This window comes from Balaenoptera borealis, assembly GCF_965194805.1.
Source record: "Balaenoptera borealis genome assembly, chromosome: 15".
Taxonomy (NCBI): Eukaryota; Metazoa; Chordata; class Mammalia; order Artiodactyla; family Balaenopteridae; genus Balaenoptera; species Balaenoptera borealis.
In genome coordinates this window covers 90,022,675-90,048,928 of record NC_138871.1, presented here as the reverse complement: position 1 = coordinate 90,048,928, position 26,254 = coordinate 90,022,675, and the positions used below count along the sequence as shown (strand labels likewise).

The following is a 26,254-nucleotide window of genomic DNA, read 5'->3' as shown; positions in this document are numbered from 1 at the left end:
GTGCAGCCATCACCACAGTCAGTTTGTGGAACGTTTTCATCACCCCAGAAGGAAGCCCCATCCCTTCACCCCACTCCAGCTCCAGGCAACCACTGACCTGCTGGCCATCTCCCTGGATCCTCCTCTTCTGGACACTTCATACAAATGAATCACACGACATGTGGTCTGTCATGACTGGCTTCTTTCATTGAAACGTGTTCAGGAGTCATCCGAATTGCAGCATGTGTCAGTGCGTCATTCCTTTCTGTTGTCAACTGCGGTTGACCTTGAACAGCGCGGTCTGAGCTGTGCGGGTCCACTGACCGCTGGGTTACATAGTAAACGTGTGGTTAGCGTTTTGAGGCACATCCAAGCTGTCTTCCAAAACGGCTGCACCGTCTTACATTCCACCAGCGACGTATGCGGGTTCCGAGGTCTCCACAGCCTCGAGTTTGGAGTTTGTTTTGTGTTTGTTTGTTGGGATGTCGTCTTTTCGGGTGGCGTCACTCCCTCCGGACTAGGAGGACAGAGCCCTCCCGGGAGGCACAGCCACGTTTCTCGGTGGTGCCCGGGCGGAGCGCCGGGCGAGGCTGGGCCGCTGTCCTTTCAGCACCGCTGTCAGGCTTCCAGACAGTAAAGCCCAAAGTCCGTGCTCTGGGAGTCAGCTGCTCTGGGTTCTGCTTTGACTTCATCCATTAAAACTTAGACGGCACTGCTGAAGCTGTTCCCACACTGCAGGAGGGGAGGCCCTCTGCAAGCTGAGATCCGGCACCTGACTCGTTCACGCTCAGTCTCCCCACGCTCCCCTGCCCTGGGTGCCCTCCCCTGAAGGTTTGCTGATTGGAAGGGGTCCCTGGGGTTCTAGGTGGATCCCACCCCGCATAGCTCACGAGACATCCTGGGGAGGAAGCTTGCTCCCCTCGCTCCAGTGAGCACGGAGGGTCTGCGGCAAAGGCGCTGTGAGCCCCGTGTCAGAACTGCCTTCAGCTGAGTGACACGGAGAGAGCCGGTCCATGTTAGGGCATTTTGTCGCGTCTTTGGGCTTTCAGGGGTGAGATGTTTGTCAGTTTTACATATGCTCATGTCTCAGGAACTTCCCTGCTAACTCAGGTGTTAACTAACAGAATTTTAAAGGGCAGGAGATTTTCGCAGTGTGGTCTTATTAACTTAGAAGGTTGCAAGGATGGAGAAGTTAGATGGGTCTTCCCTCGGCGGCATTAAGATGTGATTTTGCCCTTTCCTGGTTTGCAGTTCCTCTGGCTCAGATAAAGCTCCTCGTCTGATAGGAGTTACATTTGTGCAAAGCTTTATGGAGCCAGATGGCTGAGTTCTTTTTATTCCGCCCTTTAATTATCCCTCCTAGATCAGTTAGCCACTTCTGTGGTTCCCTCATCTGAAGTATTTCACCTTACCCTCTGAAAGCAAAAAAATCATAGAACTGCAGCTTCTAGATCTCTGCCCCTGTGTAAGACGTGCGGCTTGGTCTCTGAGCACCTGGGCCTCCGTCCTGGCTCCTCCCAGGTTTCTCCTGGGTCACTTGGCCATGGATTATCCCTCTGGCCCTGGCCTCGCCCATCTGTCCTCCCGTACGGTCACTCGGCCCAGGTGCAGGCGGGTCTAACCCGAGGCTGGGGCTGAGAGAGCCCCTGTGTGGAGGCTGACGGGGGCCTTTCCGGAGCAGCCGGCTTCCCGAGCGGAGGGCCCGACAGAGGGAGGGACCCCTGCTCTCCTTGGGCTCGGGAGAGACGCAGCCCTGGCCGGAAGGCAGTGCCCTGGGCCACCACTAAGTACTCTAGCCAGGCCCTAGGGGCTCCCGGGGGCCCGGGCCGGCCGGCAGCTTGGCGGGATGCGGGCAGAGGGCGCTCAGGCCTGCCCGCCCCAGCCTGGGCCCCACCGTGCACGCTGCTTCTCCCCGGGGCGGTGTCGCTCACGCCCCCCACGCCCCGCGCCTCCGGCCCCCCGCCGGGCTTGGTGTGCCCCTTACATAAGCCTGGTACAGGCGCTGGTGATTCACTGCTCTCTCTCCAAAAGAAAGAGCCATTCTAAACTGCACATTTTATTATTAAAGATCGTGATACCTTAGCGTCTGGTTTATTGAAGTTTGACTGTACTATAACCACATTTTGACCTCCATACACCAATGGAGAAAAAGGAAATTTTGGTTAGCTACGGGTTCCGGTTAGCTGAGTTTAATTAACATTTTATTGTCCTGACATGTTTTTCTTATATTCTTTCAAGGGAGATGCAGTTAAAGACTTAATGCTTCGCTTCCTGGGTGAAAAAGCTGCAGCAAAGAGACAGGTCTTAAACGCCAACTCGGTAGAACAGTCTTTTGTTGGATTGAAACAGCTCATTGTAAGTAACAATGTATTTGATTTTCTGTGTTTTTTTTTTTTTTTGATAAGTCCTGCTTCCCTTCATAATATTTTCCCTCGAGTTAATTACTTTGAGTATTTTATCCTAAGCCCTTGCACATAAATAGAATTTTGTTGGATCAGATAACCAGTCCTGTGCAGCAGAGAGCATCACGTTAACGTACTATTTATTTTTTAAGTCCAGTTTTTAAAAAGCATTATTTCAAATGATCAAATTACTTGAAGCAATATATACTTTGATTAAATATGCTTCATCAAAAATAACTAGAGTGAAATAATTTTATGTTGATTTTCTTAAAATACTGTTTTCTCCACTTGGCATAGAAGGTTTATTATTAAATGAGTGGATTCCCCAGAAATGCACACAAAAGCCTTTCTTTATTCATTAACAGGAGTAAGTGCAAACACCAGACAGAGACGCTCTTCTGAAATAGGAAACTCTGACTGCAGGCATTTTAAGCTGGGCGGGGCAGATGCTTCTGGTGGCCTGTGAGCCACTGGAAACTGTCTGCCCCACAGCGTCTTTTGTGATGTTACAAAAGCTTGTGTCCTCAAAAAGGTCAGTAAGAAACACTTGCTTAAAGAAAAGAGAGAGAGAGAGACCTAAAAAAAAACAAAAGAAGAAGAAAGAAACACTTGCTTAGGCGGTTTGCTGACATTTTCACGTTGAAACCAATTAAAGTTTAGTTTTTAGTAAATGTAAATCAAATGTTTCATTGAGTTTCTTTCACTGAAGTGATTCTAGACTTATTCCCATGAATGAGAAGCTTTGGGAAGGAAAGATGTGGAGATATTCTATTTTTAAAAGGGAGAGGGAACAGCTAACCTTTAAGTGTCTGTATGCATTATCGTTTGTTAATGAAGTTACAGGTCTTAGAAGGTAACTGTGTCCACGGCCACGTGAATCTGGTGGAATGAACAGGTCTCCCTTGTGGAGTGGGCGGCTGTCGTTCCCTTTACTTGGCCAGTGTCGTGAGCAGTCGGCCGTACCCAAAGTGTGAGTTGTAATGATAACGCTTAGAGAGGACACGGAGCCACACGCAGTTGGTGTCATTAATTCTCAGGCCATCTTTTTACCTCCTTTGATTATTCCTGCTGTTAATAAATGTATGTGGTGGTTTGATTGTTTTTCATACATTGAAAATACTTGAGGCCAGTAGAAATTTTATTAACAGTCCTAACAAGGAGACCTGTTTAAGGTGGGAAATGTATTCATAAAAAGACCGTTACCTTGCCCTGGCATTTTAATTATGCCCTAAAATAATTGCTCTCGTCTTTAAGACTAGGAAAGAGTTTCTCAGTGTATTTTCCTAAGTAATGTCAGAGTATTCTAAGATTGTAATTTACAGGGAAATGAATGTCACAGCCTCTGGAGAAAGACGTTTTAATTACTTCAGTGGTGTCATATGTGGCGTTAATGATTTCCTTTGAGTCGTAGGTGGGGAAAAGTTATGTACGTACTATCAGTTACTTGAGTGATTTTTTTTTTTTAAACTATTTGTTGTCTGTAATTCAAATGTAATTAGGCATTCTGTTTTGTTTTTTGTTTTTTTTTAATTTTATTTATTTATTTATTTTTGGCTGTGTTGGGCCTTCGTTTCTGTGCAAGGGCTTTCTCTAGTTGTGGCAAGCGGGGGCCACTCTTCATCGCGGTGCGCGGGCCTCTCACCGTCACGGCCTCTCTTGCTGCGGAGCACAGGCTCCAGACGCGCAGGCTCAGTAGTTGTGGCTCACGGGCCCAGTTGCTCCGCGGCATGTGGGATCCTCCCAGACCAGGGCTTGAACCCGTGTCCCCTGCATTGGCAGGCAGACTCTCAACCACTGCGCCACCAGGGAAGCCCTTGAGTGATTTTTATTGGACTATTTTTCTCATTTGGAAGTTGTGGAATGCCTATGTTCAGTTTCTCAAATAGAGTCTATATCTTACTTCCTAGTTTAAAAAAGGTCGTATTTATTTAAGCTTAGATCTTTTTCCCATATTTAAATACCTTCATTATCAGAGTTCTACATGTCATATACAATAATTATGAGATTTTTAAGATTTTCTCCACAGCACTTAAAGATTAACATGGTATATTTAAATTCTAATTTTAAAAACAATTTTTTTATCAAAACATTTCTGACATCTACTATTGAAAATGGAGGAGGACCTCCAAGAATGGGAACTAGAGGTGGAAAACAATGAGATAGAAATAGCACAAGACACTCTGGAGAAATCCGTAATTATCATCAAGCAGCAGGCGGCCTGTAATCACAAGCCCCGGCTCGCGCGGTTGCGGAGCTGAGGTCCCGCTGTCCTGAAGGAAGGGGGCGCCGGGCGTTAGAGCCAATGCTGTGTGGTCGCCCCCGCCTGTCCTCGGGTCTCCTTCATCCCCTCCTGCACACCTGCTACCTGGCTCGCCCGTCAGGCCACGCAGAGCTGTGCAGGGAGATGGGGAGGAGCGGGCAGAGGCCAGCCCTGTCTCCTGCAGCCTTTTTCTGGGAACAGAGAGACACACACACAGTGCACAGAGACCCTGGCGCTGCCGGCTCTACCTCACCTCTCAGGCAAGTCCGGAGAGCGAAGGAGCATCAGAAAGCCGAAGGCAGTGCTCACTCTTTCGATGCTGGAGAAGTAACCCCCGCCTCCCGGCATCCAGCACGCGTGTCTGTGCGTACGTGCACACGCACGCACGTGCACGTACACATATGCACACGCATGCACACACGCGCACGCTTGACGTGTGGGATAGAGGCGACATCCGCCCTGCATGCTCACTGGAAACACACAAGGACAAGCGCTGGAAAGAGTGAAAGTGCAGCAGGAGCCGCTTGCCCACCACAGCAGCGGGACGGAGGCCAGGGGCGGTCCCCACACTGAGGGGCCGTGCAGGATTGGCACGGGGGACGCGTGTGGGAAGAGCCGCGTGGCAGGTTATTGGGGAAAGAGCGGAATGAACTGACGGATGAAGGGCGTGGCATTAACTGGATGTTCAAGTGGGAAAATAAAAAGACCGCTGCTTCTAAGCACACCCAGAAGGGAATTCCAAGTGAAGTAATTTCAAAAAATAGAAGAGACTCTTAGTGACTCAGGCCAGAGAAGCACTTCTTAACAAGACACAAACAACTAAACCTTCCAGGAAATATCGATAAGCTGACTACTCTGAAATTTAAAACTGTGTTTAACAAAAACACCATAAAGAGCATTAAAAAATGAGAGAAGATGTTTGAAATATACATCAAGACCTTCGTCTAATTTATAAGAAACAGATACAGCCCGATAGAAAAACAGGCAAAAGATATGAAGATGCAGTTCATGGAAACCAAACAGCCACTAAGCATGGAAAAAATGCTCAGCCTTGCTGGGACCACAGAAATCTCAGTGAGACAAGAGTGTCCTGCGTGTCAGCCCCATCGTATTGGGAGCAGCAGATGTCAGCAGGGGTGCGTGTGCGGGGCGCCTGAACGGGAAGGGCCGCCTTGCGGAGCAGTTTAGCAGCAGCTGGTAAAATACGTGGCTCATGCCGCTTTCAATCACATGCTTTAGGAAGCCTCTGTGCATGTGCATGAAGATATGTTCAGGAATGTGCTGTATGATTTGTATCGGCCAAAAACTTTATTAAAAACCTTAATATCCAGAGCAGTTGAAATACGTGCACAAGAGCCACGTTCATCAGTATGGGTAAATTTCCAGAACAGTGCTGAGCAAGAAGGTCGAAGCGCGAAGGCTGTGTGCAACGCCCCGGCTCGCGTTCGTGCTTGAGAACGAGCTGAGAGTCCCTCGGCCTCAACCCTGAGGCCGGGGGAGCCCTGCAAACCTAGAACTAGTGTTGGCCGCAAAATCTGCCTTGGCCAGGTTCACCCGGTGCCAGCCCTGGACGTTCTCTGCGTCTGTCCTCCGGCCCTTCCTGCCCTGCCCCTGCTCTCCTGCTTCCCCGTTGGAGAGGGGCACTGGGAGCGGGGGCAGGGCGAGCTCCTTCCTGGCGGCAGTCCCACGGCCACAGCTCTCCTGCAGCCGCCACCTCTGGCCTGCGCTTGCTTCCGTCGCCCGGCCCTGGCTGCATCGCCGCCCCTGCGAGGTGCTCCTGGCCTCGGCCACACTCCTGCAGCAGCCCCTTCGCCCAGCGCTCCTGGAGCCCCCGGGAACCGTCAGTAGCCCCTGATTTTGCTGCCAGGCCTCCGGTGGGCAAGACAGTCTGTGCTGATCCCACTCGGCGTGAACACAAATACTCCTGTGCCTGGAAGTGTCTCCGAAGTACACAGTAAACTCGTAGCTTAGCCACGTAAGTATTCTGTCAGGAAGGATATTATTTGGGGAATCATAAATTGTAAATGGTCAGCTTTTCTAGCAACTTCTTTATGTTCTTTCCCTTTTTTTCTTTCTTTTTTTCTTTTTAAATTATGATACAAAGAAATTCATTTCATCTCTCTGTTTCCTCTGCAACCATGTCTGACTCTCAAACCAGAAGATAATCAATCAGATTTAACGTAGAGATTAGAGGAACTGTCTGGTCACCTCTGGTCCTGAGCCGCACTGGCCAGAGCGGAGCAGGATGAGTCCCCAAACAGGCTGCCGACAGGTAGGCAGGAGGCGCCCAGACTCCCTCCACGTGCTGTTCGTTACTAATTGTCCCCAGGAAGTAGGTCGTTCTGACTCCTAGAAGTTTGGCTGCCGGGTTAGTGTAAGCGTGCTTAGAAATGATTACATGTCACTTACTGACCCGTGATATTAACCGAAGAGGGCTCAGCCTAAGAAAGGCACGTGCCGTCAAGAGTGGCACGTATCAGCGTGAGTCTTCCTTGGCAGTCGTCCCTCAGTGTTGTGGGGTTTGGTTCCAGGACCCCCACGGATACGAGACCCGTGACGCTCACATCTCCTGTATAAAAGGGCGTAGTATTGGCATGTAACCCGCCCACATCCCCCGTGTCCCTGACATCATCTCTAGATCACTGACAACAGCTAATACAATCTAAGTGCCACGTGACTCTTTGCCGGTGCAAGGCAAGTCCAGGTTTTGCTTTTTTGAACTTTCAGGAATTTTTTCTGAATATTTTCAGTCTGAGGTTGGTTGAGTCCTTGAATGCGGAACCTGTGTATATGGGGGGAAGGAAGGGGGAGTGGGAGCGACTGTACTCAGTCATCAGTGGGGAGAAGCTAACAGGAGCATAACAGATCTGCTTTCTATTTTCAGTTAGGAAAGAAGCCACTTTTGAAAAGACTTACATTTACTAAAAAAATGAATAATTAAGATGGTAGGTTTTGGCTTCATTTTTAATGGTGATCTGGTTTGAAATATAGAAAACATATCTTAGTATAAGAATCCTAGCAAGAGCCGAAGGCTTTTTATGTGATACATTTTACTATTTTTAATCATTTGTGGAGCACTTCATATTTGCAAAGTACTGCAAATAATTTTATTACACATTTAAATGCTTTATTAGTGGTGGGTACCTATATATATAGTGGATATAAAATAAGATAGGAGTCTTTGCTGTGTAATAACTATTTCTTATTTGTTTCAAAAATACATACATATCCATGATCAGATAGTCTCATTAATATATTTCTGCTCCCAGACACCTTCTTTCTGGGACGGTGTCAACGGGCTCCTTATCTCCTAGAGCTAAAGTCCCCCGCACACACACCCCAGAAAAAACCCTCTCCCCTCGTGCTTTAGCTGCCGTACTTAGTACTTGGTACACATCTGTACTGGGTAGAAAAAATGATGTGTTATTTCTACAGGCATTAGTGTGGTTCCTGCACATCAGGTGAGAGTCGGGGCCCCATCACATGAGGCAGAGGTGGACAAGCCACCACCCGTTCCTAGACCAGGACGTAAAGGCTGCGTTTGCGAGGCTGCTGTCCCACCGGGTGGGTGTTCAGCCTGTCCTTGAGTCCCAAACCTCTCTTCCTCATTTTACAAACAGCATGTTCTTACTGCAGAAAAATGGAAGAGAAATTGATTGCGTAAACCACTGTTGGTTAAAATCTTAGTTAGTATGTACTAACATTTTTTTGAAGTATATTTGATTTACAGTGTTGTGTTAGTTTCAGGTGTATAGCATAGCAATTCAGTTATATATATATATATATATATATATATATATATATATATATATATACACACACACACACACACATATATGTGTGTATATATATTCTTTTCCATTATAAGTTATTACAAGATATTGAATAGAGTTCCCTGTGCTATACAGTAGGTCCTTGTTGGTTACCTGTTTTATGTATAGTAGTGTGTATATGTTAATCCCAAACTCCTAATTTATCCCTCCCACCACTTCCCCTTTGGTAACCATAAGTTTGTTTTCTACGTCTGTGAATCTATTTCTGTTTTGTATATAAGTTCATTTGTATCATGTTTTTTTTTAGATTCCACATATAAGCGATACCATGATGGCATTGTGTACTAACATTTAGTTTAGTATGTGTGTGTATACATGCAGTGTGTCTCTGTGTGAATGTGGATAGATACGTGTATGTATTTGTGTTATACAAACACGATTCCGTATTACAGTTGACCCTTGAACAACACGGGTGTGAACTGCGTGGATCCACTTACACGTGGATTTTTTCCTGCAGGTCCTGGACCCAGTCCTTGGATTATTTCTTTAGGATCAATCCTAGGAGGAGAATGACTGGGTCAGAGTAGGGACAGTTCTGAGACATATTAATACAGACTATTAATACATATTTTTCAGAAACAGGATAGCAGTGCACCTTTACCAGTACCATGTGCATGTACTTGCTTTCATGTCTCCTTGTCTGCCCTGACTTGTTCTTTTTAAAAAATTGTTTTTTCTCATTTCTTAGGCTAGCAATGGCATTTGCTTTTTTTAATCTTTTTTCTTTCTTTTTTTTGGGGGGGGCGGTGGGAGCTGTTGAAGGTCAACTCACTAGTAAATTGTGATTTGCATCTCTTCCATTACTAATGTATTATTTTTTTTACTGCCTTTTATAGTTCTGTGACTTCACTATTTCATGTTTCACAAATCTTGGAGCATCTATATGTGATAAGGGCCACAGTAAAGAAATACTGTTAGAGGCTAAAACCAGTGCCCTAGACAAGGCCACTGCCCCAGGACCTCACCCAGAGGAGGAGACAGGACACAGTCGCAGTTGACAGTTACCTGGAATGCGAGGCTGTCTTTTATGCGGGCAGGATGGGTGAGCTGGACCGCACCCTAGAGCAGTGTTTCCCAACCCACTTTTCAGTACTGGCGCCTGAGGGACGTTGTTAGACGTTTCCCTAATTGCTCACCACCACCCTGAGCCCTCAGGAAGCTAAAGACTAGGGAGTCAGGTTTTAGGTTGGGTTACCCGTTGTCCGGAAGACCCAAGTCCCATCCCCTGTGTGTGTGTGTGCCGGTGGGCTCTTCTGGTTGTTCTCAGTGCCTTTTTAAAGGATCCCTGCTTCTTTCAGACCCCGCCCCTCCCCCTACTCCTCAATGAATGGCCTCCCCTCCCCATCCCCAGACCGAAGCCTTCCCTTCCCGCCGGGCACTCGCCTCCGGAGGTCTGCGGTCAGAATCCTTCCCCGACCACAGACAGCTCTCTCCTTCCTTCCCAGCGGGCAGTCGGCCTGTCTCCAGCTTGGTCCGCCTTTGCTGTGTAAGGCTCCGAGTATTTGGTTAGAAACGAGCACTGAGTCTCGCTGTCCCTGGCGCTGCCCCCGGGAGCTTGGCGACTTGCAGACCCCGGAGCTGCCTCCTCGCTGCCCGCCGCGGCTCGTTCACCTCCCATCTCGTGGATCCGACCTCCACCCGCCCGCGTCTCCTCCCTGCTCCCAGGACGCCGCCTTCCTTCATTCTGGCTCTGCGTCCCCACCTGGCCGACTGGACGGCCCCTCCTCCCTGCCCCGGCCGCTGCCCACACCCTTCACGGGCAGTCCTCCCACGTTCCGTCTCGGGCGGGCACAGGCCACACGCCAGCTGCTTATGCTTCTTTCCCTCTGACTATCTCAGAGGCCCAGATGGTCACCCAGTCTTGTCCCCCTGCCCTCTGCAGCCCACAGGCTGCTACAGGCCACCTGCAGCTGTGCTTTTCAGGCTCGGCACTGAGGGCAGTGGGGCTTGGTTTTGGGTTTTGGGTTTTTTTGTTTTGTTTTTTTTTGACTTTCCAGTCTTTAGCAGACTAAAACTCTTGTAAAATTCAATATCCATTAATAATAATGAGAAAAATGAGATGTACCACATACAAGCCCCTTTTTGTTACTGTTTTATTCAACAGACATCTCATCCTGTAGAAGTTTCTCAGCCTCTGGGCCTTTCTCGCTGTGGGCCAGTCACAAGCCGTTGAGGGGGCATGGTCCACAGTCCCTCCAAGGTGGCAGCGGCCACGTGTCCTGTCAGGACCACGGAGTATCCTGGGCCCTGCGGGCCACTCGGTCCCCCGGCAGCAGATGAGCGCCCCCCCCTCGGAGGGTGCACAGAGCCGCCTGGAGCCTGCGGAAGGGGCCAAGCGGCGGTGGGTGTGGTCCACAGGCCGACGCGGGGTCTGGAGGACTGGGTACCCTCCCGAGTGCTGCGGCGACATCTGCATGGCCCCTCAGATTCACTCTTCATCACGGCAGGGGCTGCTGTTTCCAGAGTGTCGCCATGCTCTTGAAAGCCTGCGCAGGGGCCTGGCCTTCCCTGCCCCCGTCCTCACCTGTGCTGCCCACCCTCCCCTGCCCCCCTCCCTCGGGCCACAGGGCCTTCCCTCCTGCTCCTGTGCTTCCCAGCTGCTCACACCTGCCCTCCTCACTGGGTCATCCCTCACTCGCTCTCAGCTGAAGTCCTTTCCTGGGAAGACTGCCCCGTGCGCTCTGTTGCGATTTAGTGTCACCGGCAGGAGGGGTCAGCGTGTGTGACGCAGGCGGGCAGGAAGAGGCCGTCACCAAGCCCTGCACACGGGACCCACTGAGATGTATACACAGAGCTGGTCCGAACTCAGCAGAACACCCTTCCCTGTCCCTTTCCACGTTTGCAGCCCAAGGAGGATATACACGGCCGCTGTTACCATAGAAAGGGATTATTGTGCTGAATTTAGACCGGAGAAAGCATCTGAAGATAGTTTTAGTATAAATTATCTTAACCGGCCTAAAAATATTTCTGAGCTACCCACCAGAACGTGGAAGTCCTGTGTTCCTGGAAATCATTTCTGTTGTACTTTGGACCATTTCGAGGGAAGCGGCTCCAGTCCGGTCTCAGGATGGACCAGTGGCTCTCAGAGCTGGACAGCATATGGCCCTGGAGCAGGAGGCCTGACACTGCGCTGTTTCTGTGCCAGTCTTCTCATCGTGGAAAGAAAAAGCTGCAAGATGTATTTTAAGAAATCAGGTTTGCGTCATCCTGTTACAGTTGCAGCTTGCTGACAGGAATCTGATAGCTGGCGCCGGCTGTCGGGCCAGTGAGGAAAATAATGTGAGAGGAAAGTGTTGAGAAGCCCATGCAACGCTGAGAGAGCACTGCACGCCGCTGAGAGAGCACTGCACGCCGCTGAGAGAGCACTGCACGCCGCTGAGAGCGGCTGGAATCCAGACGCTGACCCCGCGGGTGCTGGCGGGCGTGCGGCCAGCGGGCTCCGTTCTCTGCTGGTGGGAGCAGGAGGTGTGCACGGCCTCGAGGGCCCGTGTACAGCCAGAGGATCCTGCCATCCAGTCCGGCAGTCCTGCTCCTTGCTGCTTGCCCAGAGGATTTCAAGCTCACGTCCGCACGAAAGCCCGCACTTGCGTGTTCATAGCACCTTTATTCATCGTGGCCAAAAACTGGACGTGGCCAAGGTGCCCTTCAGCAGGTGAATGGGTGACGGTGGTTCGTCCAGACGCTGGAATATCACTCGGCACTAAAAAGCCATGACCTGTCGGGTCAGGAGGAGCCGTGAGGAGCCTGAGGTGCCCGTGGCTGGGGAGGGCAGGCGGCTTGCGCTAGGGCACACGACCAGTTCACCGTGGAGCCTGGACTCGTGCCGCACCAACGTCCTTCCCGCCCCGGTTGCAGTAAGCGGGCTGGGCATGCACACATGCACGCACGCACACACGTGAGAGGAAGAAGAGGAAGGAGGGTTCCTCCACGAGGAGCTGGTCCTTGCTGACTGCGTCATAGAAAGAAATGTGAATTCTGACTGAGGAGACAACAGGCTGGACACGCTCCCCCCGCACCCCCGGCTTCTTGTTCAAGAAGCACTTCGCAGACACAAAATCACTCAGTGCGTCCTTGAAAACAGCAGTTTACTGCCCCCCTTCCTTGCTGGAGCCAAGGTTAACAGGTGCGAAGATGTGTTCACCCCCTGCTCCGGCCCCTGCCCCGCCTCTGCCCTGCGGGCTGGGATGTGCGCCGACGCGGCGCGGGTGGTGCTTCTGTCGGGAGAGCCTGCGTCCAGCACCCACTTCCAGCTTCTTAAAGGGTCAGACGTTCCCTCTGGCGATGCTTCCCCACCCATTTGCCTGGTGGCCCTCCTTTCTGTGTCGCGTCAGGGCAGAGACGGGCACGGTGAGGCCGAGTCCCTGAGCCCGTGTGTCGGTGTCAGCCAGCGTTCCTGTGGTTCTAGTTATAACATGAAGCGCTGCGTGTGGATACACGGCCTAGAGCATGTTGCGTCGGCGTAGTTCATTGATTTGTTTTTCATATTGAGAACACAGAATCATGTTAAACATATAAACCACTACAGTCAGTCACACACAGACCTTAGATACAGATATATCCAACACACAGATTAAAATTAAATATTTGATTGTAATTTGATAAAAATCACAAGGTAGAGGTGTCTTGCTAGAAAGGAAAGCAGTCTTACGGATTTGTGGTCGGGGAGCTCTCGACAAGAATTCTTCCCCCGCGCTCTGTCAGGGGTTAACTGTTAAGGTACTCTCTGTCGCTCGTCTTGAAGCGCGTCTCCGGCTCGGCCCCCTTCCTGCCTAACGCCCGTCCGGCCTTCGCGTCTGAGCGGCCGAGCCCTTGGTGACGTGTCCCCGTGTCTTTCAGAGCTGCAAGAACTGGAGGGCAGCCGTGGACCTGTGCGGGCGGCTCCTTACGGCCCACGGCCAAGGCTACGGCAAGAGCGGGCTGCCGACCAGCCACACCGCCGACTCCCTGCAGGTACCGCCCTGATGCTTCTCGGCTTCCGCAGCGTCTGGGGGCTGGAAGGGCCTTAAATTCTTCAAGAGGGAGGAGCGCGGAGAGTAGAGTTCTGAACGACAGGAAGCTCCTCTCACGAGGAGCAGCTGCAGAAGCCCTTCAATTCCCGCCTCTCCACGGGGCGTTTGCTAACTTTTATTCGAAATTCTATGGGAACCCGCCCCCCCCCAAATCAAACCAGCCTCCAGATGCTCCAAGTCCGTGCAGAGCTGGTGGGAGGAGGGACCCTGGAGACCTCCGGGCGCAGCGGTCTGGGCCGTGCTCCTGTTTCTCCGTCTGCCAGCCGGGAGCTGGCGGGGGGCGGTCAGGAGCGCACGGCCCACGTTACTCGCGCCGCGTCCCCCGGCCTCTGGCCCAAGCGGAGGAGGTTTTCCTTGCTCATGTCTGAAGCCCGTCCCCACGGCCAGGGTGGCCCTCCCCAGACACGGCTCCGCTTCTCGCGTGAGCCGACCCCCGCTCCCTCTTCATGGTCATCCCACAGACTGCCGCCACCTTCCTGCTCTGCAGCTGCGAGCCCCGCCCGCCGCCCCCAGGTTACAGGCGGCGCCCCCGACGGCCGTGCACTGCGGGCCGGAGCAGGGCGGCCTTCGCTCGGCGCGGTGCCCGGCTTTTCAGTCCGGCCCTTGCCACGTGGTCACTGCTTTTACACCTCGTTTCTCTCCGTGGTGGAACGAGGTTGACTTGGGTCACTTCCGAGGCCCCAACCCTGCCCTCTCACGTGGCTTCCGCTGGTTTCCTGAAGGTGCGTGGGTTCTGGCCACCGGAACCGACTGCACCCCCCATGCCCCTCACCCCGGAGATGCCACGCCCTTCGCCGCTCCCCCCACACACACAGCTCCGCCGCCCGCTCCCCCTGCCCTCGCCGGCCGACCCCCTCGGTCCGTACTGGCTCCTCCTTCACCACAACCCCTGGATTCTGCTCTCCTTCGGGGAGGGGGTGTCTCTTTTTAAATCCATTTTTTTTTTTTTTTTTTTTTTTTTTTTTAAATTTTATTTATTTATTTATTTATGGCAGTGTTGGGTCTTCGTTTCTGTACGAGGGCTTTCTCTAGTTGCGGCAAGTGGGGGCTACTCTTCATCGCGGTGCGCGGGCCTCTCACTATCGCCGCCTCTCTTGTTGCGGAGCACAGGCTCCAGACGCGCAGGCTCAGTAGTTGTGGCTCACGGGCCTAGATGCTCTGCGGCATGTGGGATCTTCCCAGACCAGGGCTCGAACCCGTGTTCCCTGCATTGGCAGGCAGATTCTCAACCACTGCGCCACCAGGGAAGCCCCTAAATCCATTTTTATAAACCTGTAATTACGCAAACGTGCTAAGAAAGATAGATAGTTTAGCCCTTGTTTTAATGTATTTGAAATCGAGCTCTGATATCAATTTAAAAGGGAATAGGAATCTCTGAACCTGCGATACGTAGATAACCTATTATTTCAATTATATTTTGTGTTTTTAGCTTTGGTTTGTGAGGCTGGCGCTGCTGGTGAAGCTGGGCCTTTTCCAGAATGCCGAGATGGAGTTTGAGCCCTTCGGGAACCTGGATCAGCCAGATCTCTATTACGAGTACTACCCTCACGTGTACCCTGGGCGTAGGGGTAAGGCTCTGGGTTAACGTCAGTGCTTTTGCATGTGCTTTGCTTTGCCTGCACTTACGTATCCAGTCCTGGTCATCAGATGAGCGGCCCGCAGTGAGCCTTGACCTACAGGGTGACCTCGCTCTGGCTCCTGAACACACTGACCTGGACAGACTCACTGACACATCCGTCTGCCCATTCCGCAGCCATTTCTCGGGCACCTGCTGTGCCATGGCACTAAGATCTGGTATGAGGATTAGGTGGTGACATTCAGACTGTGCTCCGGAGTAAAAAATAATCTCGTATCATGACTTAGTGCAAACGTACACACAGAAATGAAACAGAGACAGACAGTCATGCAGCAATTCTTATTCTGTGCCATTTTCTCCTAATCTCCATTCTGATTTATTTAATTTATTTAAAAGTCTGGTTGCAGCCCACCAATGGGTCAGGACCATCATTTGGAAACACTGGGCTGCAGCGTGGGGTAGTTGTCGGAAGGTGGCCAGAAATAAGACTTGAGGAAGGGAGAGGGCCGGTTACGAAGAGCCTCCTGGAGCAGTCTTGAGGTAGAATGAACATCTCTTGGTGGAGAACCTTGTAAATATGTTTGAAACCCATCAAATGTTTGTATTAAATGTAAAACAATTTGGAAGGACCTCTGAGAGGCAGCATAAGCATGGGTACTGAAAGCCCGGGCTCTGGAGCCAGACTCCCTGTTAAATCCTGGCCCCTCCTCTTACTCGTGTGTGACCTTGGGCCAGTGATTCTGCATCTCTGCCCCGGTGTCCTTATCGGTACAACACGGGTGGTAACCGTGCTTCTTCCTGGGGAGTCATGAAGAGTAAATGAGGTCGTATGTGTAAGGCGCTTAGAAGTGGCCGCACGTAGTAATCACTGCACTGGCTGTTTTTCTTATCTGTTCTTAATTCACGAGTGACACACCGTAGATCGCTGCCATCTTTTGTAAGATTGGCTGGTCAGCGTCTGTTGGATGCAGCAGTGGAGCAACAAAGAAAGGTCCTGGTTGCCAGGAAATGCAGAGCTTGATTGAGGCAGAAAATATAAAAACAGGACAAGAGACTACAAAAGCCCAATTAATAATAAAGATGGTAATTTTTGTAGAAGTTTCAAAAAATGAAATCAACATCTTCCTTAACTTGGTAGGTAAATGATGAACTAAAAAGACTAGAAGTGAAAACACGTTTCTCAACTTCTTTTTGTGTTGTTTTTCTTTAAAACTCAGATCCTGTTTCTTTGGGGGACACAGGGAAGGTTGGGGGGTTAGGCTTTCTTAGTCCTCAGTGCTTTATCCTTCGTCATCTTCACTTTTCACGTAATGGGAGTTGGTCTGTATTGCCCTGAGTTTTCCCAGGCTTGAAGGAGGATTTTCTTTTTTTTTTTTTTTTTTTTTAATTATTTTTTAATTTATTTATTTTTGGCTGCATTGGGTCTTCATTGCTGTGCTCAGGCTTTCTCTAGTTGCGGCGAGCAGGGGCTACTCCTAGTTGCGGTGCGTGGGCTTCTCATTGTGGTGGCTTCTCTTGTTGTGGAGCACGGGCTGTAGTCACACAGGCTCAGTAGCTGTGGCTCGTGGGCTCTAGAGCGCAGGCTCAGTAGTTGTGGCTCACGGGCCTAGTTGCTCCGCGGCATGTGGGATCTTCCCGGACCAGGGCTCGAACCCGTGTCCCCTGCATTGGCAGGCGGATTCTCAACCACTGCGCCACCAGGGAAGCCCTTGAAGGAGGATTTTCAATGTGAGTTACTGTTAGACTTTTAGCCTCACTACTGTAAAAATTCTTTTTCTTCTTTTTGACTAAAGGAACTCACCCCTTGTAGAAAAGTGGGGAAAAAAGTAGGTTTTAAAACCTACAACAGGGCAGAAATCAGACCGGTTGTCTTGATGAGGTTGGCTCGACTGAGTGGAAGTGAACCAGCCGTGCTATACCGCTCAGAGTCAGGAAGGGGGCGGCAGGGCCCCCGTCCCAAATTTGTGAAACTTCTTACCACCCAGTGGCCTGTCGGGTCCAGCTAGTCTCCGGAGGACCAGGCGAGAAGGGCCCAAAGCCAGGAGCCCTGGTGAGCAAGCGTTCAGGGGTGTGGCCCCAGCCGCAGTGGTGGCTCCACGGGTTTAGATGTGGGTGGGAGGCCCCCGGGCCTTGCTCACCCGCCCGCGCTTCCTGCTCTGGGGCCCCGTGGTGTCTGCACAGGGCAGGCAGACCTGTCCGCCTCCTGTCTTGGAAGGTCACCCTCCCACACTTGTGCCAGGAAGCCCGCAGCGCTGGGGAGCGGGGCTGTCTCCGCCCTCTCGCTCCGTAAGGCTCGTCCGTGCGTCCGGCGTTGTAGGGGAGTTCACGTCCCCCCGTGCTTGTCTGTAGAGGCCCAGCATCCCCTGGTTGTCCAGGGGCCGCTCCCCCAGCGTGGCAGGTCCTGCGCTCCTTTCTCGCCTGCACTTCCTAGCCATTGTGGTCCGTCCCTTCCGCAGAAGGCGATTTGCAGGCTTCCACCTTAAATGAGGGTGTGTCTTTGTTGCCACTTCTTAATGGTGGAAGGGTGTTTGATGGAAAGGCTAAAGGCGTGTTGCATGGGGAAGTGTGGGGCTATTTCTGTTCAGTAAGTTCTCCCTGGCAGCCTTGATAATCAAGAGACGGCTGTTCCCATGCTTCTGGAAAGGAGCAGCTATGTTTCCCTTCAGCATAGGAGAAACATGTTTCTTCGCTCCGTGCCTGACTGTGGCCTGATGGCTCCCACGGCCTCCCCCCGACCCCCGGGCCTGGTCACGCTCGCGGCAGAGCGCGGGACCCTCCGCCGGGTCCGGGGATCGGCAGCTGGTGCCGACAGGTGTTTTGTCTGCTGCTGACAAAAACTCAGAACTCTGAGCGCGCAGGCCATCGGCCAGTGGCTCTGAACTACAGGTACTCTGTCCTGTGGCCACCGCGGCCCTGCTCTCTCTCCTCGCGGACGGGGGTTCATGGAGGTGACGCCGAGCTTCCTGCGAAATGAGGAATCGGGTCCTCGGGTCCAGCTGTAGAACTCTGTCATCCTTTCCCTCAACTCTTAGAACATCTCGTCCTAAGGATGTGCACACTGAACGCAGGCTTCTGATTCTGCCTGGAATTAAATTGCACTGGGGTAGGGATAAAGTGGAGCTAGTGGCCCTGCATCATTAAGCGGCTAATTTAAATTATGAAGTAGACGTAAATCATACGTACATTTGAGCTAAAGTGTGTTAACATTCATCCATAGTGATATGCTGAATGTTTACTCATTTTTCTTCTCATTTTGTGGTGTAACAAGCCTAAATGGGAGCTTTTGATTCATTCATTTCATTTTAGCTTCCAGTATATAAGCAAAGCAGGTCATTAAAATGTGCTTTTAAAAGGAAGCTATAATGATATAAACAAATAACGTTTATGAATGAGCTTTAATATATTTTATTTAAATATTGGGCATAATTTTTACCCATTCAGAATATTCATAACAAGTAATGAATCATGAGTAAAAATCATGAAATTTTCTTTTTTAATTTTCATCTAAGAAAGGAAGAGTATTGTGGTCTTATATATCCTCTGACATTTCTAGCAGTTTTCATGGAGTTACTTTCAGGGAGTGTGTGTTTTCACACACACAGGCCGCCTTTTAATCAGTTGTTTGGAATTCTCACCCTTGTTCGCAAGAAAGAATGATGGCAGTGGTTGTTGAACAGGCCACCGGAGGCTGGAGGAGCCCCCTTCCCTGAACTCTGTCCTTGCTCGTCCCTCACCTGTGTCCTCCCTCTTTGCGCTCTCCGTCGATTGCTGCCCCCCCCCTCTTTGCTGTATGTGCCTCCCTGTAATTCCAGGCCTGAGAGTTTGGGTCAGAAGCTGCTGTATGTGCCTCCCTGTAATTCCAGGCCCGAGAGGTGGGGTCAGAAGCTGCTCGCATCAAGCACCTCAGGCTGCCCACAGCGTGGTGAGCAGAGCTCATTCTCAGGTGTGGGGTTTAGAAGCCCTGGCGGGGGGCTGTGAGCAGACAGCTCGCGTCTCCTCCTTGACGTGTGGTCCCCACACCACAGCAGGACACACCCAGATGTGATACGCTAGGGTGACACTCGGCCACCGAGCTTCTCCACCTGTAGCTGTCACACAGCTCGGGAAACCCGGAGCTTCAGTGCCAGTCGTGCCAGTAGAAGATGTCAGAACAGTGGCCTGAGCCCGGAGCCTCAGCGGCACCGTGAGAACCTGTCCCCTCTGCCGGGCAAGGTTGTCTTTCCTGTCGGCGTCCCGCTGCCTGAGGGATGGCAGGCCCCTGTCTAGAACTCTGATTGTGCTTCCATCAGGGTCCTCACACACACAGTTTCGCGGAACCATATGTCACTGGGCTGCTTGAATGGTTCCCGCAGGTGGAGACGCTTGATTTTTCTGTCACTCACGTCCTGTGTACTCTCACCCATCCAATTCTGTCTCTTTTGAGAGGTCCTATGCTGGGATGCCTTCTGGTTGAATCCACTCTTTACTCAACAAAAATTAAATTTTTTTAAACGTCAAAAAAGTTTTATTAAGCACTCAGTTAACAAATACTAACATTTTTTTCATATTTACTTCAGACATTTTTTTGTAATAAACTCAAGTATTATTGATTCAGCCTTTAAAGCTCCCCATTTCCATCCCCTCCCAAGCAGCTTAGCGTGAATTTGTGTTTCCATATCATGTTTTGACATTTCCACTGCATACACACACGTACACACACACACACAATACAGAGAGAACTGCAGGCTTTTGAAATGTACATGAGGAGTGTATCTTTCTTCATTTTGCCTCTTTTTCCCACATAACATTATTTGTATCCATAAGTATCCATAAGGTGAGCAAGTAGGATCTTTCCGATTCCAGACCCTAATGAAAGATGCATTGTGGTGCGTGTTTCTCTTTGGCCACATGTTCCTGCATTTCTCTAAGGTATAAAGTAAAAGTGTCAGTGCCAGGCTGTGTGGTGGTTGTATTTTCAATCTTACAAGAAATGGTCAAATTACTTTCCAAAGTAGTTATACTAATTTAGATTCCCAAAACCAGTGTATTCAAGTTTTTGTTTCCCCACTTGTCAATAAGTCTTGTCAATAAGACTTCTATCTGGTGGGTCTGAAATTCTACCTCTCGTTACATCTTCTAGGGTTAAATGGCTTTTGTGTGTTACTGGCTGTTGCAGTTTCCTCTGAGGGGACCCACTCCTTCATAATCTTTGCTCACGTTTCCATTGGGTTATTTTGTGTTATTGATTTGTTGTAGTTCTTTACATATTTTAGGTATTTAATCCTTTATTTGTTATGAATCTTGCAAATATCTTCTCCCATTCTGGGAAATATTGTTTCTAACCCTAAAAAAATACCAACATAACCTTTTTGTCAGCTTAGCAAGGGTCCCCCACGCTCCCTGCCCACGTCGTCTTTGGCCCTGAAGACAGACGCCCCTGTACCACCCTACACAGCCCGTGGGGCATCCACCCCTCCCTGGAAGCCTGCTCCCACCTCAGCGCCCGGGGAGGAAGCGAGAGGGTCACGGATGCCAGCCTTTTCCCCAATTAAGTGTTTTGGGTTTTGTTTGTCTTTAATGTTGACAAGTTCAGAATTACTGTTCCTGTTAAGGCTTTAAAGTACCTTTTCAAAACCCTTCATGTTGTTTCTCTTTTGAGAGCCATTCTTCATATGTTTATAATAGCCTTCTCCTTTTAATTTGCTTTTAATCAAATTATTTTTGATATTGTAATTGTTACACTAAAACAGATTGCTTCTTCTCCTGTTGGCTTTGTATTCTTGAGAAGTGTTGAGAGGAATTATATCCATGGATAATATTACGAGATCATTCACTGTGTTTTTTTATGAACGTCTTGCTTTGGTCTGGTGCCTTTGTTACAGTTGATAACCAGTGTTGATACATTATTATTAACATTACATTTGGGTTCACTCTTTAAGTTATGCATATTCATTGAAATTTTATCTTCAAAACAGATGAAATGTCCGTTCCTGATGTCGTAAACATACCCATTCCTGATGGAGTTCTTTTCAGCCTCTTGTAGGACACTAAGTTTTCCCATCCCAGCACCATCTTTTCCGTCTGTCGTTGGAATTCTGTCTCCTGTTTGAAAGAAAGCGTAATGTTGGAAGTGAGCTTTGGGCTGTCAAAGTGCACCTCTGCGTGGGACGGTTCACTCCAGCTTTCTCTGCACCTGGAGGAAAACTGTGAAGCCACAGATCTCTCTGTTAGAAATGAAAAACATTTTGATTGTTGTTTAAGAAACGCACAGATAGCAGTGCCTCTTCTGATACTAAATTCAAATCTGTGTATTTAGTTTAAGTTATTAGAGCTATAATGATTTCATATGAAGTCTTATTTCAGAACTTAATCCTTATGAATTACCGAGTCAAACTAAAGCTGATGAGACAGACACACTCTGATTGACCCTCTGGCTCCCATCAGCTCCCTCCCCGCCTGGGTCAGCAAAGCTGAACTGTCGCTGGGTCTTCAGTCCTTTTCTGCCCTCCCTCCAGAGTCATGCAACTCACGTTTCTAGTTCTCAGACTAAATTCAGAAACTTTTTATCAACACATAACCATACATGGTGGTTCAGGATTGTTCAGCACATTTCAAATGTCTTACTTGTTTTCCATGAGAAAATTAACTCACCTCTCAGAGTTAACATCTGCTGCTTAGGTTAGATTTCCAGTTTACTTTCCTCGGTGCCAGAACTCTTCAGAGTTTATCACTTCAAGCATATTTTCCTCGATCTGAGAAGGCTGGTTAGTAAATCCTACAGCTTTTCAAGTTGCTCACTCCCCTAATGAACTCTGGCATTTCCAGTCTTTCCCGGAACAGATGGTTAAAGGAGACGAAAATGTTCAGTTCGGGGCGCCACCTCTATCGTCAGGACACCCGAGTGAAGCCTCCTGTAACCCGTCTCAGGCGAGAAACGTGGGAGACACGTGCGTTCCCAGCGCCACCTGCATCAGACTCAGCGTTTCAGACTCTTGCAGAGGCAGTATGGACCCTCCTGAATTCCCCTTCCTGCCTCAGGGCTCTGGGGCAGCCCCGAATTACCCCTTTAATAATAAGTCGTCTAGGACTCGCTCAGGCTGGTTTTCTGTTTTCAGATGCAGCCTTGGAGTTGGAAGTGTCTCGTTGAGGGTTGTTTTGTGGCGGGTGAGGGACTCTGCGCTCTCCGCCAGGCACGGGCGTCCCCCGACCTGTGTCCTCACGGCAGAGCAGAGGAAGCAGGGGCTCCGCTCCGCTTTTATTTGCATTTCTTTAAAACAAACAAAAGCAGGAAAGGCCTGAGTTACGTCGAAGCAGTTTCTGCTGTTTTATTGGCGAGAGTGTGGGGTTTGCTTGGGGACAGCGGTCACATCCCCTTCGTGTGTACATCCAGCGCCTGTGCTTGCCTTTGGCACCTGAAACCCGCTGAGTAACTGGCTGTTAACCTGTTCAAGCTGGGATTAATAGACAGCGTTTCTCCAGCTGCTTTTCTTGTTCTGGCTGTATGGACAGTATATTTCTCTAGAGAGGGGCATTTCTCTTTCTGACGTGTCATGAGGCTGTGTGTGTGCTTCCCTCTCGATTTCTGCTCTTTGAGATTTTTAAGCAGTATGAGACCTTCCCAGTGGTACCAAGAGAGAAGCGGGGGAAGCTGTTTCCCACTTTAGCCCTGGCTTTCTCCCAGACACCCCCAGGAGAGCCACGGGCAAGGGGGAGGTGGCTAAGGAGGACCGGTGCTGGCTCTTCCTCTTCCTGCTCTCGGCCATCTGGATAGAGTCCCAACTCCAGATGCGAGTCACAGGGAGGCACGTGGAGCGTCACCTGTCGCCGGCGTCTGCCTGCGTCCACCTCCCAGAGCTGTGGGAGTCTGGTCCAGCACAGACAGGCTCTGGTGGAAAGCTCGACAGTTTGCGACAGGGATGTCTGTTACTCCATAGAAGATGGTGCCTGGAGAGAAGACGGTGTGAGGGCCCAGAGCAGACAGAACTGCAGGCACGTTCTTTTGGTCTTCCAAAAGGTCTTTGTTCTGTCTGCATTAGTTAGGACTTCCAGTACTATGTTCAGTAGGAGTGGTAAAAAGGGGAGGGACATCTCGGCGTTATTCAGGACCTTAGGGGGAAAGCATCTAGTTTCTCACCATTGATTATGTTTTTAGCTGTAGGTTTTTATAGATGTTCTTTATCAAATTGAGGACGTTTTCCTCTATTCTTAGTTTGCTGAGAGTTTTAATCATGAATGGGTGGTATATTTTGTCAAATGCTTTTTCTGTTTCTCTTGATTTATTGTGTGATTTTTCTTGTTTATCTTGTTTGATGTGATGGGTTACGTTAATTGATTTTTGAATGTTGAACCAACCTTGCATACCTGGAATAAATCCCAGTTGGTCATGGTGGATAATTTCTTTTATACACTGTTAGTTTTGATTTGCTAATTTTTTGTTGGATTTGATTTAGTTGGATTTGACTTGCTAATTTTGTTGAGGATTTTTGTATCTATGTTCATCTACAGTTTTCCTTTCTTATAATACTGATTTTCTCCTGATTTTTCTATAAGGGTAATGCTGGCCTCATAGAATGAATCAGGGGGCGTCCCCTCCACTTCTGTTTTCTGGAAGAGATTGTCGAGAATTGGTGCCAGTTCTTCCTTAAATGTTTTATAGAATTCACCAGTGAAACCATCTGGGCCTGGGCCTGGTGCCTTCTACTTTTGGAAGGTTATTATTTATCAATTTCATTTCTTAAGTAGATATTGGCCTATTTAGATTGTCTATTTCTCCTTGTATGAGTTTTAGTAAGTGGGTTGTGTCTTTCAAGGAATTGGTCCATTTCATCTAGGTTATAAAATTTGTTGACATAGATTTGTTCATAATATTCCTTTATTTTCCTTTTAATGTCCATGTGATCAGTAGTGATGACCCCTTTTTCATTTCTGATATTAGTAATTCATGTCTTCTCTCTTTTTTCTTGGTTAGCCTGGCTTGAGTTTTATAAATTTTATTGATTTTTGTCAAAGAACTAGGTTTGGATTTTGATGATTTTCTCTATTGAGTTCCCATTTTCAATGTCATTACTTTCTGCTCTAACTTTTCTTTCTTTTCTTCTGCTTTTATATTGCTTGTTTTTCTCTGATATCCTACAGTAGAAGCTTAGATGATTAATTTTAGGTCTTTTAAATATAGGCATTTAGCACTGTAAAATTCCCTCTTAGCACTGCTTTTGCTGCATCCCACGAATTTTGATAAGTAGTATTTTCATTTTCATTTAGTTTGAAATATCTTCATATGTTCTTTTAAATGCAGAAACTTCCCCAGGTCCATGGGCAATTTCCAGGGCAAAGAGCAAGTAACTCCTGGCCACCTTGTCATATATTCAGCTCATTTATAAATTGGGCTTGGGAACTTCCACAGACGTTTTGTTTCTGCATTTATCTTATAAAGCTTAAAGTGTTCTGGAGATTCTCTCCCTGCAGGTAAATTCTAAACCATGTGGGAACGACTATTGCCTGTTCTCTGTTTGATGTATAGGGATGAAAGACACAACTTACGTGTGACTTACCATGTTAGCGCAATCCCATTTTAGTGATGCCGGTGGTCAAGAAATGGTTCTTTCTAGGAAGCTGAAATGACTGATACCATGATGTCAACTCAGTCATCTGTCTTCTTCAGACGTGGCAATTATTTAGTGTCATCAAAAAAACACAAAATTCAAACATTTAAATTCAATAATTGTCATCTTCCTTTTCTCTAGGCTCACAATCACAATAGAAGCTATTTTCCATAGTATTCCTTAGTTTTGTTTGTCCTTTTGACCTTTCTTCTTCCTATCCTTACTGAAGACCATAGAGCATAGTACAATTTTTCAAGCTAAGAAGCACAAACATGAAGCCACCTCAGTGTGGCACATGGTAGACCCTCGCTGATGGTTGCTGGATGGATGATGGACGGACTGAGGCACAGAGAGGCTGAGCAGCTTGCAGCTGTCACACAGCTTGCTTCTAACCATCTTTAAAGTGTAGTCCAGGGACTTCCCTGGTGGCGCAGTGGTTAAGAATCCACCTGCCAATGCAGGGGACACGGGTTCGAGCCCTGGTCCGGGAAGATCCCACATGCCACGGAGCAACTAAGCCCGTGCACCACAACTACTGAGCCTGCGCTCTAGAGCCCGCGAGGCACAACTACTGAGCCCATGTACCACAACTGCTGAAGCCCCCGTGCCCTAGAGCTCACACGCCGCAACTCCTGAGCCCCGTGTGCTGCAGCTGCTGAAGCCCGCACGCCTAGAGCCCATGCTCCGCAACAAGAAGCCACCGCAATGAGAAGCCCGCGCACCACAACCAATAGTAGCCCCCGCTCGCTGCAACTAGAGAAATCCCGCACGCAGCAACGAAGACCCAACGCAGCCAAAAAATAAAATAATAAGAAAGTGTAGTCCAGATCTAAGTATTGAGAGGTCCCTTCTGAATCTGTGTGATTGCCCTGTGCTGGCATTGTCACATCCTTTAAACCATTCATAATCAGCACAGGCTGTTTGATTATTTGATGGCATTTATATACTTATATACTTACTATATTACGATATATACCATATTACGATATATACTTGGACAGATACATGTCCAAGTCATGTCAGAGGGGAACGTGACACTAACAGAAAGATTCCCTCACCCTGAGAGAACACAGCCACATTCAGATACTGTGTAAAAGCTCATTTCAACTGCAGTCCTTTGCGAATCACTGCTCTCATGCCCCCGGCACGCTGATGGAGGTGGCACTGCCCAGAACTCACTCCTTCCGGGGCAGCCCTAGAGGCCAGCTGCCCTGCCTGCCTTCCGCTGGGACAGCTCCGAGGTAGGACTTTCACTCCAGAGCCCCACGCGCACACGCACACACACGCACGCACACACACACAGCTCCGAGGTAGGACTTTCACTCCAGAGCCCCACGCGCGCACACACGCACACACACAGCTCTGAGGTAGGACTTTCACTCCAGAGCCCCACGCGCGCACACACGCACACACACACACACACAGCTCCGAGGTAGGACTTTCACTCCAGAGCCCCCCGCGCGCACACACGCACACACACACACACACACAGCTCCGAGGTAGGACTTTCACTCCAGAGCCCCACGCGCACACGCACACACACGCACGCACACACACACAGCTCCGAGGTAGGACTTTCACTCCAGAGCCCCCCGCGCGCACACACGCACACAC

General features: G+C 49.3%; 1 protein-coding gene across 4 annotated transcripts in view; it reads left to right on the top strand.

Annotated features, from left to right (window-relative positions):
• The window catches only part of TRAPPC12 (trafficking protein particle complex subunit 12), a 66,952-nt gene that overhangs the window by 14,193 nt on the left and 26,505 nt on the right, over positions 1-26,254 (top strand). For all 4 annotated transcript variants that reach the window (XR_014234831.1, XM_082356923.1, XM_082356921.1 and 1 more), the window contains exons 3-5: positions 2,218-2,334; positions 13,311-13,424; positions 14,913-15,051. Coding sequence is in view for 3 of the 4 variants with exons in the window: in XM_082356923.1 (XP_082213049.1) it covers positions 2,218-2,334; positions 13,311-13,424; positions 14,913-15,051 (370 nt within the window). In the remaining variant the exon portion in view is untranslated. The remainder of the gene's footprint in view (positions 1-2,217; positions 2,335-13,310; positions 13,425-14,912; positions 15,052-26,254) is intronic.